Source organism: Amblyomma maculatum, chromosome 5 (genome assembly GCF_055883805.1).
Source record: "Amblyomma maculatum isolate TAMU_Amacu chromosome 5, ASM5588380v1, whole genome shotgun sequence".
NCBI classification, from domain to species: Eukaryota; Metazoa; Arthropoda; class Arachnida; order Ixodida; family Ixodidae; genus Amblyomma; species Amblyomma maculatum.
The window spans coordinates 156,198,216-156,211,793 of NC_139348.1; the positions used below are offsets into that span (position 1 = coordinate 156,198,216).

The 13,578-nt window shown below is 49.3% G+C and overlaps 2 protein-coding genes across 3 annotated transcripts in view; both read left to right on the plus strand.

Moving 5' to 3' along the window:
- LOC146190058 (uncharacterized) overlaps positions 1-10,273 on the plus strand; it is a 176,039-nt gene extending 165,766 nt beyond the window's left edge. Inside the window, exon 3 of one of the 2 annotated variants that reach the window (XM_084604792.1) lies at positions 9,331-10,273. In XM_084604792.1, coding sequence (XP_084460918.1) covers positions 9,331-9,338 — 8 coding nt within the window. In that variant the 3' untranslated portion in view covers positions 9,339-10,273. Of the gene's footprint in view, positions 1-442; positions 4,754-9,330 lie in introns of those variants that run through there. The other variant, XM_084604791.1, reaches the window with a different exon arrangement.
- Positions 10,104-13,578, plus strand: part of Mrtf (Myocardin-related transcription factor) — a 62,081-nt gene continuing 58,606 nt past the window's right edge. The window contains exons 1-2 of the mRNA XM_084605407.1: positions 10,104-10,136; positions 10,260-10,563. Coding sequence (XP_084461533.1) covers positions 10,104-10,136; positions 10,260-10,563 — 337 coding nt within the window. The remainder of the gene's footprint in view (positions 10,137-10,259; positions 10,564-13,578) is intronic.

The following is a 13,578-nucleotide window of genomic DNA, read 5'->3' on the forward strand; positions in this document are numbered from 1 at the left end:
CAGCGACTACTGCATTGAGAAGATGGGCAGAAAGAATTACGGCAGACAAGAAGCCGACTAAGTGGTCATACACGCTTTCCAGGCACGTACAATAAGATAAAAAGTGAGCAGTCTTACCAAATGCATGGTCCCATAGCGCAAAATAACGAAGGGACAAGACACGAGCGCTAACTTTCAATAAACATTTCTATACAGCGCTCGCAAGGTTTTAAAGGAACAAACAGCGTGCGAGGATTAAAGCACGTGAATGGCTATCATACGCAATATAATCACTGGTTTCTTGTTGCGTAGCTTTTTGTTGTTGCTGTTGTTGTTGTTGTTGTTGTTGTTGTTGTGCAAACTTCATGCCATAGCACGCGAACTGCCGTATATGAAATGTTGAGTAATTTGCACCATCACTGTCGTTTAAAAATTCCTCTTTTTTTTTTTTTTTTTTCTCTAGCGAAACTCAGCCTCGGTGAAGTGCTAACGAAGTTTGCCTACATAGCGCCGAACCAGCCGGCAAGCGAGCTCTCCCGAGGCGCCGTCCGAGAGACGTTCAAACGAATCTCGACCAGCAGAAGCAGCAAAGGCGCGGGAAAAATAAAACGAGAACCAAGCGGAGAAGGCAAAAACCTCTCAGCTCGTGCGCTAATGGTTCTTCTTCGTCGTCTTCCGACTCTACCAAAATAACCGCTCTCCTCACGCGCGGACGTCTTAGCGGCCACGCGCGAAGAAGCGGAGATGGTGCGCTGGTGGTGGAGCTCGCTCACTCGCTTGCTTGCAAATATACTGGGGCTAGCTCAGTCCTCTTTCTCTGCCTCGCATACACCCCTTTTTTTTCTCTCTCTCCCTCTTTTAACCGTCTTCGAAAGTACAGGTTCTGAGGAGGTGATGGGGGCAGTGAATGATTGTCGGAGAACGTGCCGCACTTTTCTCTCGTTTAAAGCAAGCTCCTCGCAGTTCGTCGATGACTTTAGCTTTCCGTCTTCTCCTTCTCTTCTCATCATCAGCACCACTGGCAGAAAGCCGCACGCTTCTCTGCCGCCGCTCGCTATTCGTCCAGTCTAGGTTCTGGACCGGCGCCAGACACATCGTAGAGGGGCAGTAAACAACTCTCGAACGACGTTTCGGAATCTTCGGTGCTTTTGTATGTGCTTGTACTTCGATATGGTAAACCTAGTTTCCTCATCTCTGCAGATGGTTATGTCTATGGGTAAAAATAAAAATAGAGATTATGGGGCATTCTATCGTCGTTCGTTAGGCTAGCTTTGGTGTAATCTGTCGCGCAGCGTACCACTTAGCTTACCAGTTACTCCTGCGAGCTTAGCGTGCAGGGTTGCATTCCCATCTTGTTCGCGACGTTAATAGTTCCTTGAGAAAAGTAGTAATGATAGTGAACGTGGTTCACGGCTCTCGAGCATAAACCAGTATGCCATATGCGGTTTGGAATTGTAATCGGTTTTCACTTTCACTTCGTCCACGAAGCCAGAGTGAAGATGAGTGACACGGCCATGCAGTATCACCATTTGCGAGTGGAGGCTAAGAAAAATATACTTGTGCCATAGCCGAGACTCTTTTGAGCGCCACTGTCTTAAAGGTCGCGTTCATCGTAAATTCCGGCATGCTGTCGGCGTTGTGAGCGAAATATTGCAAGCTTACCAGTGGAGGGTGGCAGCTGGCATTGCTAGGCGCTGATTAGACGTCAGGTTGTGTGACGTCACAACAGCACATGACATGGCCAAGCTAGCAGGCGCTGTAAACTTGGTTCATATGGGAATCGAACCCTCCCGCACTATTTGATCCCGATTCAGACGGGCGATGCCTAGGCTGTGCACTCTCATTCGAGCGGTTCGGTTAAGTTTTGCTTTATAATTACCCATGTCGTGTTGTTTTTCTTATTATTTGGTAGCTTACGACTGTGTGTTTGTATGTGCGAGATAATAGAGGCGAAAATTGAGATTAGTAATTAGGCTAGTGCATGTATGCGAACATGAATAGGCAAAGGGAGCAGGTAGACGGGTGCCATAAAAGTTATTGCGTAAAAGCCTTACAGGCGAAGCCCAAGCATCCCCCAAATATTGTGCCCTCTTACTCTTACCACCCGAGAAAGTGGAGCGTAGCTGTGCTTTTCGTTCGTTACGAATTCTGAGTGCTGCTTCGCCAAAGCTGGCTTTGCCGCATGCATGCACCGTTCTGCGGCAAAGCATCTTTGGTAAGTGAAAGGAGAAAGCAGAGGACATTCGCAAGGTTCAGCTGTTTGCCGACACAGTAGTCGCCAATATGAGGTATCTCATTATTTGCAACAAATTAAATTTAATTTTTCAAGTGTGGTATTTTATTCTGAGCTCTGATGGTAACCGTGATACCAATCCGCATGTTTCCTTATGGTCCTATACCCCCTTTTCGTGCTTGCATAACTAAACTTTACAGACTGAAGAGAAAAAGAAACCTTTGGCTCTAAAGAGTATTACACTTAGTTCAGCGGGCGGGTTCCATAGTCCAGGGCACCAGTGGCAGTCATCTGGGCCTCCGCAGCTAAGGAGGTGATGTCTATAACTTGGTCATGCACTGTCCCCGTTTTATAAGGGCACCCACAGCAAGGCCGCTATGGTCATAGCTACATAAACTATATAAAGAACAGTGACATTCCCATTGGTCACGAGTTATACTTGAATATTTTCAGTTATGACATACTAAGACAAAAATTTCGGTGCCCGGCGTCCAGCCATTGCTTTGAAAGAAAAAAATTCTGGTGTTTCAACCTATGACCACATAAATTTGGTTTTGGTTTGATTTTATGAGTTTTAATCTCCGAAAGCTGCCCAGGCTATAATGAACTCAGTAGTGGAGAGTTCTGGGTAATTCCGACCGCATGGGGTTCTTTAACCTTCTGTGGCGTCGGACACTCGCGCGCCTTCATCAAAACGCGGCCGTGGTCGTGCCCGTCTTCCCAGGCTCACTAGTGAAACAGCCCTAAGCATTGAACCACTGTTGTGGAACGCATGACAGAAGTTGCAGCGATAAGTGTTCAGGCGGCTCCAATATGACTCTGGGAACAAAACATGAGCATTGAGCTCTATGAGTGAAAACCTCAATTTTTCCTCCTTCTGAATAGTTTTCTTTGAGGCGTACAATAACCATAAGACATTTCCAAAGCTAGTGCAGCAATTTGTTCTTGCGTCCAATCTGAGTGTTTCATTTCGTGTTGAAGTTAATGTCACTCCTCCTGTGGTCACGTGGTTCACTTCGGTCCCACAACCGCATCGGATACATTATAGAAAGCGGCCACTTCTATTAACATTCTTACCGAGCAGTAAATAAATACAGATGTTTTCGGCTTCTCGTTTACTACCATTTTGCTTGTATCCAGTCACTTCCGCACCCTGGCTGCCGCAGAACTTGTCTTGAATGCCTTCCATACGTGTCACGTCGTTTTAAAGCGGAAGTTCTACTCCTTCCAAGCCAAACTTCAAGGTCATCTGGCCCCGACCATTTGGCCTTGAACTCTCGCGCTGGGCAGTGAACAGCGTCGTTCTCACTAAGTTTCAACTGCGTCGCTCTTTCATTTAACCAATGTTAATGCTTTATACATATAGGCCATTTGTGCTAATGCGGGCGAGGTTCGCAATCATAGTGTGAGGAAAATCCACCAGGCGGCGTGACAAAAGGAGGCGGAGTGGCGCAGAGGAAGCCACTCTCGCTTAAGACAGACACCGCAGCCGTGCCAGACTGGCTGTCGCGACCATCCAGCAACGAGAAGCTAGACTAGCCCGTTGCCGAGAAGCTTACCAAGTGCGGAATCAAGCCGAGATTGAAGCGACGGTCCGATGACTTGCGCTCGTGAATTTTTGTTGAAGGATAATCGAACCCCTACATTTTTTTTTTTTTTTTTTTTGCTCTGGAGTACTCATCACGAACCAATACTAACTTGCCCAAGTCTTCGCCCGACTGGTTCACATAGGACTGTAAGGGGCTTCTATCATATGGCCCTGAAGAAATCCTCACCAGATTGCCAAAAAGCACAGCGCGCCGACTGGTGCCGTGCCGATGAAGGTTCAGGACAAGCGCGGCGTTGTTTACGGCCCAATGCGACGCGACGGCGTCCCTGAGGAGGCTGCGCCCATTCCACTACCGCCGCCGCCGATAATGTCTGCTTTGAGTGAGCAGAGCGAAGCGTGACCTCCGAGATGTACGTACGCCGGGGCGTTTCCCAAACTCTACCGGAGGTTGTTTATAGCAGCTCGCACCTGGCGGCCGCCGCATCGACTGTGGCGGCGACACTGTTTTTGCAAAACAACGTTGCCTTGCTGCTTCCGGCAGTTCGCGCGAACTCCGCTTTTAGAGCTCTCCGCACGCGTTCCCAGTGGGCCACGCGTCCACGGGCTAACCCCCCCTCCTTCCCTACCCAACCTCGCATTTTATCGCCTTTGATGATCGCGTCGCGCTGGCTTGCGCAGGCAGTAAGCACAGAACGAAACAACGAAGGAAGGAAAATTATAAATATCAAATGAAAACAGAGAGTAAGAAAATGACGGTATCAACAGAAAAATGAAGTATAAAGTTAAAAAGGCGGGGAAAAGAAAGACGGTGCAATATAGAAGGGAAGAGGAAGGAGACGGAGGAAAGAGAAAATAATGGTTTAAAGAAGCTCTAGAAGAGCAGATATACTGCAAATAATCCACGTTCATTCCTTTCTCTTACGGTATTCCATTCTCTCTCTCTCTCTTTATGGCCGGCGTAAGCGGCACCAGATTTCTGTCATCGCTAGGCTTTATTGAGCCTGTGACGAAGCGGGAGGGTGGACGTGGAGGGAGGGAAAGGGTAACTAACTTGGGATACTACTAAAGTACAAATGAGAAGAATTCAATGCAACGTAATTGATATATTTTGATGTCACTTGTTCGCCTGAAAGAAGAGCGCGATGTTGTAGAACTATATTTGTGTAGAGAAATTTCTAGAATGGCAATTAGTTCACGTCTCTCACACGAGGTAGCGCAAGTGACTTCGGCTATTAAAAGATTTTTTAAAAACGACAATATACATTTTTAGACAAGATCGATTGAATGTTACTGACTATAAGACACAAAACGTGGTGTCCTTGGTCAGGGTTTGTCTGCAGAGAAATTTTAAAGCGTATACGGAACAGAAAGTGGGGGGAAGGGGGTTCATATTTTCGGCAGAATTAGCAAGGACAGCGCGATTAGATACTAGTATTCAAACGAAAATATGTTCCAAAGTTCCTGCGCAATTCACCTTCAAACACTGTCTTCCTCCACATTACAACGAAGTCTCCAGAAAGCAGCACAAGGTGGCGGAAGTGGTCAAATGAGGTTCGAGTGTCTGCAGTCACCGCCCGTATTCAAAGGAGGCGGCAGGTGCCATCATCCATCCTGGCTTTGCAGGCTGAGGAGCCAATATACTCACGTATGACAAATTTAATGCTAATACAACTGTTTTTGTTATGTAGTGGGCTTCCTTCTGGCGAGGTCATTCCTCTGCCAAGAACGAGTTCCTTCCTAAAAGCAGTGACAAACAAGTGTTCGAAAGCTTCGGTCCACTTGTAGTGCCACACATCTTGCCGGCGAAGCTTTGTCAGAAGAGGTTACTAGCAGGTTAGATAACGTGGTTGTGACAGCGGTTCTCCCAGTGAGTCTGCTGCGCTGAACAGAGCTCGTTTGTGCGAACCATGGCTGCCAAGTATAAACCGCCTCCTTTATTTATAAAACGAGGCACATTTAATGTTCTGCTGTCCATCGCTGCTGTTCGTTTTTCTTTTCCTTCAGAAGGTCAGAGGCGAACAGGCGCCCCTTCACTATAACGCGAAGTTGGCGCCATAATTTATCCGGAGTAGCTTACGTAGTTTCTGGCGGGATGTTCTTTCACTTTCGCTAACCGTCGGACGTCATGGCAAACGAGCTAAAAGGTTCTCGCGGGTGATGCGCCAACGTATTTTATGTGGATAGACATGGTTTGCTCGTGACAATGAATTTAAAACTACCTCGCGATCATGCTGCAAATCATGGGAAACTGTTGAGCCAGCACCTTAAAATGTAATTGGGGTACATTAGCTTAGTTAAGAATGTTTTATTGTCAGTGGATATTAATAGTTACGCGACTGCGAGTATTCTACAGTGACGAATAAAAATAAAGATGAGTGCTATTTCGCACCCCCGCACTTTTCCGGCTTTGCCGATATGACAGATTTTACTGTCTCTTCTTCTGACATGCTCCAGGGCTCACCCTATTTCTTCATGTCGTTACATTAAAGATCCAAGGTACGTGCTTATATGTACTGCAATCTGATGCTCTTGACAACTGTCTGAAATGGTGCTAAGCGACCACCACTATGACGCTGTTACAGCTAGACTAATCGTTTCACCTTTTTTTTTTATTTTCATACGTACTGGATTAAATGAAAATTTTTTCCGCTCGCTATAGAAATCAGTGGCACCCTTCCTGGTTTCCTTTGCGTTCTACTTTTGAAAGGAGATTTACATTTTTCAATTTGTATTTGAAGTGTTTTGCTATTTGCTTTATTTTCTTTAATATGTCATCCGGTGCTGCCTGCTAGCAATGTTCCTGCATCTTTGTGTAATCTTAGCTTCGTGTAAGGCTTATAAATAAATAAAGAAATTTTGTCTGAAATGGCAGGGGAAGAAAAGCGAATATTTTTGGGGGTCTCATTCAAGAACCCATTTCTATGTATCATCGGTGCGGATTCGCGTCCACGCCGGCTGTGCTTCGAATGGCGGCCACATCCGCAGTGACTGTGGCAGCCGGCAAAGCTACCTGGCTTTGATAATTGTCAAACTTCTCGTCGAACTCTTGCGTGAAAATCTGGCGCCCTGGTTGGGCGAAAGTCGAGAGGTTTTAAGATATCAAGCCATCTGCGGCACTCAGAAGAACTTTTAAGCCCTGGCCAGGACACGAAGATAATGGAGAAAAAAAAAAAAAAAAGAAGCACCAGGCGTGCCACTAGTTGACCGTCGAGCCCATAAAAAAAAACAAGACGCCACCATTTGTAAAAACTAAAAAAAAAAAAAAGTTCTTGCCGCTGGAAGCTGTGACCTGCTTATACACTGGATTGGTATAATCCGTTTACATCGTTGTAAATGCTTATGACTTAACGATGCTGTGACATTGCTGCGCTTTCGGCTGCGTGCACGATCACCGTTTAGAACTCTGGATATCACGCCCCTGCTGCAGCTGCTGCTGTCACATCACGGAATAGTGTCACATGACATCACGAAATAGTGTCACACATACTCAACGAGTTCTATTCCCTTTTTTTCTTATTGCATGCTCTGAGTTGCAAACTCGCAAACATCAGGCTTTTTAATAAGGAGCCTTACTCAATAACACATTGTGACACCTCGCAATGTTTTCCTCATTCTCCTAAGAACTCCAATGGAACGTTCATCAGGGGATCTTCATCGAGGTGAAATGATATTCCATCACTAAAAGGGTCTTCAATCACCAAATGAAAGTAGCCTCTGTCATTTCTCAGGGCTAGTGGTCCCAACGACTTAGTTCGTCAACGAGGCAGACGGTAGGCGGCGCAACGCGAACTGTCGGCCTTAGCAGACCGCAGAAACTCCGCAAGATACTCTTCATGATTCAAAGGGCTCGGAGGGAAGGAAGAGCCTTCAGCTTATAGGCACCGCTCTTTCCCTCCCTCGTTCCTCTCTCCAGCGGCTGCTAGACTCCCGCTCCTCAACAGACAATTCAGCCGACAGGCAGGCAAAAGCAAAGACAAAGCCGAAGCCCAAGGCAAAGACGGGCAAAAGACAACTGAAAGCATGAGCTGCTGCGGCGGCGCTCAGTGTGTGGTGCGTGAGGCCCAGCGGATTCCTGCCACCCGCCAGCCGTGTCCGGCGCCGGCGGCGTCGGCGAGCGCCCGCGGGGAACAAGTCAGTTCCCTCCTCGACTCCGCGCAGCGGAGGAGCTTGAAACGCCGGCGGGAGCGTCCTCCGGGGTGTCAGCGCTTCTGCGCCGATTGCGGTCCCGGCACTGCTTCTGCCGCTTCTCCTGGGCTGAGGGGAAGGTGGTGTAAAGAAAGAAGAAGAGCCCAGGTACACACGCACAAGAAAGCAGAAAAGCACGCACGCACATACACGTGCGGACCCAGCAGTACGGTCGCCCTCCTCTCTCTACCCCATCTTTACCACCCCTCGGTTCCGCAGAGCGGGCACGGTCGGAGGAGGAGAGGGGGGTGCTGAGGAGCCACCACTGAGCCCTGGGCCCGTGCCAGCGCCGGCAGCAGCAGCAGTAAGAGGCGAGGGGTCTTCTATTCCGGGACGCCAACATGGCGGACAAGCCGTCGGCGCGAGGGCGGCCCGCCGGGCCCTGTGATTCAGTCGGCTCGGCAGGCTGCCTCGGAACGGGGACACACACACGCGCCGTGCTCACTCTCGTCTCGCGGGGTTCTTGAAGCTCGCGTGTGTGCCGGCGCGCAAACACCGAGAGTCCTGGCAGGCCCGCGGCCCGCCGCTCAGCTGGACGCCGCACCGCTCTGCTGTCCCAACCGCAGCGGATTTCATTCACCCATCGTTGGTGGCCCCCATCTGCCGTCGCCACCACCTGTGCGAACCAGAAGCACCTCTGCCAGCTGCTTTCCTCACTTGAACAGTGTGTGTGGGCGCTTGGTGAGAAAGAGTGTGGCTTCTGTGGTCTCTCCTGTGTGGCGTGATTAAGTTCTACGTGTTTGTGTCTTTTCTTTGGATTCGGCCCATCTTCCTCCTTGATCCCTACCTTCTCAGGAGGAGGCGCGACGCTGGACCGCAGTTTGAGCACCGGTGGTTTTGCACGAGTTACGGCGCTCGTAGCAGCAACGCCTCTTTTCTGCCACCTAGCTGCCGGATGGGGACACACACCGGTTATTTGTCTTCTTGAGGATCTCCTACCCGTAGCCCGGATAAGAAACGGAAGGGCCGACCACTAAGTGGCCACCGTCAACGGGCAAGTCAACTCGGGAGCGTTGCTCTGTGAAAGTGGGACGTTATCAAGGAAAACGAATTCTGCTCCGCAGCTGTCACAGCAGCGCTGCACATTTGCGGTATGCGGTCATTTATCTAAAGACTGCGGCAGGGTCTTCGGCCGTCGGTCTTTTGAACACTTCTACATCCCTCTGTGAACTGTCTATTGTATTGAGTGTCCCTTGAGACGCTCGCCCCTTTCTTAGTGGCATACGGATCTAACACCTTGGCATACGGCTCGTGGGGACCGTGAGACAAGTCTTTTCAATATTTCATCAAACAAGAAAGATATTACTTTGCGGTGTGCAAGCAAGGCTGAAAACATTGAAAGCAAATCCGGCATTTATTGGTTTGGCGCACCTTGCTTTTGCAGGACTATAGGTTGCTGGGTCACTTGGACCAGACCCCCTGGGGAGCAACGTTTCAAGCCTGGCGATTATAACATTGTTGTTCCCTCCAGAGTCCTCAGGTGTCTCTCCATGATGTCACACGTGTTTCGTCTACAACGGCCGTTATCTTAACGCATCAATTACTCATCCTTAGAGACGTATTGACTCTTTCCTAGAAGTGCCGCCATAACAGATGCAAACTCGACCAAACTTTGTAAATATCTTCAAGGGACTTTTTGAGGTCTGGAACACCGTTGGCCAACACGCTTAAGTCTTTTCACTGCACGGCACCTGGCAGAATTCTTTGGACACAAGTTTCCTGCAAAACTTGATTTCTCACAGCAGGAAATCGCACGTATCATCCGTTACAGGGGAGGCAATGAACTAGAAGTTGTTGGGGGAATCGCTGTCGCAGAAAAGGCCCTTCAAGGTGTCAGACCTCGAGGGTCTCCTCCAGCACCATAGATTACTGTTTCACTACCGAAGCTTCCGTTTTCAAGATATCGTTCACCACCACGAAAGAAACAAAAAAGCACCTGCATCGTAAAAAAAACATCGAACTCAGTTTCGGACATCCTTCCAAACCCGGAGGCAGGACAAGGAATAAGTGTCAAAAGGGATAGGCTCCAGTTAAGAAACGAGCCAAGAAAAACACTCGTCTCTTTACAGCTTTGAACTCTGTTTCGGATCACCTTTGATACTGCGAATCGGAGCACAGCGCATGTTTCAGCGGGTACGGACAAACCTTTCTTCTGTGATGGCGTCCGTCGTTGTCACGTGTTCCGGTGTCGTGCGTATCAGTGTCTGCTTGCATCCACTAATGGTCGCTACCACTGTCGTGGAGGATGCCGTGGCAACGATGATGATGATGATGATGGTAGTGGCGGCTGCCGGCGGTGCTGTGCTGTGCTAGCGTCGCGCCGTAAAGAGTGCCGAACGACGTCCTCGGCGTGCTCGGAGGCTGGCCGCTGTCTGCGTGTGGCCGGCGTGGCGCTCGTCCAGCGTGGCGCCCAGCGCGCCGGCCAAGCGGCGACGCACCGGCAGCCCCGAGCCGGACGCCGCCCCATCGCCCCCAAAGCAGGCAGCGTCTGCCGTCGCCAACGGCACATCTGCCGTCAACGGTGCTGTTGCTGCCGGAACTACAAACGTCGCCACAGTCACCACCAACGGTGCCGCCGGTGACCAACGCTGCGGGGACAAGTGCGCCCACTGCCACGGTGAGCCACGACCTTTGTCGCGGAGGAAGCGACCTCGTGGTCCCATGTTATCTTGCATTATCCCACTCCTCACCTCTTGAGCTTATCTTCTCTCTATTTCAAGTAAATTGAGTTGTTGTAGTAATACTTTCGGTGGATACAAGTGAAGTGGTCCCATGTGACGCTTCTCTACGCGATAAGCCAGATTCTCACATTTATGTCGTCTTAACATTGTGGTTACCTCACTCCTCGCGTCTTGATCATGTCTAATCTGCATGTTTCTCAATAGGGTTATCAGTGTACTTTCTTCTCCCAGCTGAATACCGATGGACACTCCCATGTCAGAAAGCACCAACTTCGCTATCCGCTCTCATCTTGCCTTTACCTATATCTCATTTCTCGCGGTTTGATGTTATCTTCTGCCCACATGTCGTTCTATTGGAGCTGTTTTGGTATTTTCTGTTCTCGGTTGAGTCCCAAAAGGCAAGTGCGCTCGCCGTCACGTTGTTTTATGACATCATGGCCCTGCCTGCGACAGAAGTGGTCTCGCCATCCGCTGCCATCTTGTTGTTGCTGTTATCCCGACCCTCGCGGTTCTTTTACCTCACCTCCATGTTTTGATAATCGAGTGGTTACAGTAAAACCATTGTCAGTCTGCTTTAATTGCCAGCGAGCTGTATGTGGGATTGATTGTGACCATCTGCATATTCGGGCTGGGAAGGACTCGCAGCGCTGTGTCTCCATCTCACATCCAAGTAACAAATATCTAGCCTGCATGTTTGGATATAGCCAGGTCGAACCTCGTGGTCCGTGGTCGTGGCTGGGAAGCTTTTCGCTTTCCTAACTATAAGCTTCCTCTCACACGCAAAACTCCACTTATTAGCATAAGCATTTCTTTAAGATAAGACGACTTAAAATATTATCGCGAGTTCCAGCAGCGCAATGCTATCTTACAGACGCAGCTGGAGCAATTAATCTGGCTCGATCAGTTTGGATTCGATGAGGTGTGGTTAAATCATGTCGCAGCATATAGACAGCCTAAGTCAGCGAAACAAATCATACTGTCTTACAGTCGTGGTATATCAGGAGAGGCTTGCAGAATGGTAAATAAATGCTGAGGAGCCTAGGGTAAATGAATACTTAGTATAGGAATAGCAGCAGGGTCTTGCGTTCGCGTTCTCTGTATTTGCTACTACTATGGCTAGGTGGGCGAGCGGGCTAGGGATATTTTGCCAACTGGTGGCACAACCAATATCCTTTGTCGTACTTTGAAATATCTCGTGGTCCTACACCGACCCCTGAGTCACGGTTGGTTCGGTGGCAAGGTGTACGCTTAGTCCAATGTGTTTAAAAGAACGCACGCGACGCGTACGAAACTTAGAGCAGGCTTGAATAATGTATATATAGTAACCATTTTTTCAGCCCTCACGTGGCCGAGACGGTGTTTTTTTTCTTTTCTGCTCGATAACCTGGGTATCACACTTGTTTAACTGCGGAACGTCGGCGCTTCCTCATATAGCATGCCAAACACTGAAGATACATTACCGCAGAGAACTCCTCGCACCCACCGTGAATACGAGCGTGGATCCCCGGAAGATAGCACTCGACTTGGAAAGTTTCTTAGCGCGAAAAAGAAAAAACTGCTAAACCCCGTATACGCATCAGCAAGAAATATAAAAGCGAAGCGGGCGAAGAACTCAAGAACTCAGCAAAGAAACAGTAAACAAAAAGAAATGTCGGATTTGTCGATTCTGCAGACGCCACCAGCTGCAGCGTGTTTGTCTGGCGGGCCGCGTAGAGCGCAGACAGGCAAAAAGAAGCGCCGAGATATTGCCAAAGGCCGCCTTTCTCCACCGCGTCTGGCTCGGTTTATGCGAAGATGCGAGCCCCGAACCTCCAGCTACAGCCGCCCGTGATCCTGGAATGTCCCTTTCAGTGCTTGGAAAATTCTTCACCGGCCCCCTGCTGCCTTGTTCCTAAACTCTGGGGGGCCCAAGCCCACCATCCAACACCTCCTTTCCCTCTTGACACGTCCTCAGATGTACCCTCACGCACACGCAAAGGCGGACATTATCCTGGTTCGTCGTTTTACTGCCGTGGCTGGTAATCTGCTGGTCTGCTGCCGAGGTATCTACATTATAGGGAAAAGAAAGTAGCAGTGGGTGACGAGGGGCGGAAAAGAAAGGCTGCGGAAGAGGGGAGGAAGCGGCAAAGGTGTTTCCCCGCGGCGTCTTGTATATAAACCGTCTTTCCGCGCCCCGGCGTCTCTGAGCTTGGAGCGCGCGGGGCTTGTTTTGACGCTCACGTGGCGTCAGCCATTGCACGCTCAGTGCTGCTTTGTTTTTCGGCCGTCCCGCCCGGGATAACGCGTCTGTCCCGAAGTGTTGGAGTGACGACGTCATCTTACCGAGGTTGAGCGGCCGGTCAACTCGGGACCTCTTTCTAGGGGTTCTATGTGGGGGGTGTTCAATATCCTCGTGTCAAGGGGCTTCGGTCGACACGAATACAAATGATTACTGTTCTTCGGAATATCGTAGTGTTCTTGCGGCAGTTTTAATGGGGATGCACTGATTTCATGCGGTTTTACTTAACTCGTGTCCTAGACGACGCGATTCTGGTGGGTCTAAATGCGTCGACGTGTCTAGCATGCTGGGTTGCGTTGAAATGCGGACTCCTGACGTCTCTAAATGGAGGCAAATGACGCTTGAGTTAGAAGCCTCTGGAGCGTGCCTGGCAGCATTCTCGGCCGCATGTGGCGTTGTGCACACGTTTGCTGCTTTCCTTTTGACGCAGTACGCCCTTAGAGTATGTTTTTAAAGTGAAGACTCTTATAGGATTGGTTTAGCCATATATTTCTGTATTCTACCCAAGAACCTACAGCGTCGGCTGTAAGACCTTAATTACGTAGTGATTTCAATTAAGTGCTCAATTTCAATCAACTGAACCAGTTGCCGTAGCTGAAGTTTCAAATGAATTATATATGTAAACCATCTGTCGCGGTTGACAGGTAGCAAGGAAAGGAAATTCCTCCTCTCC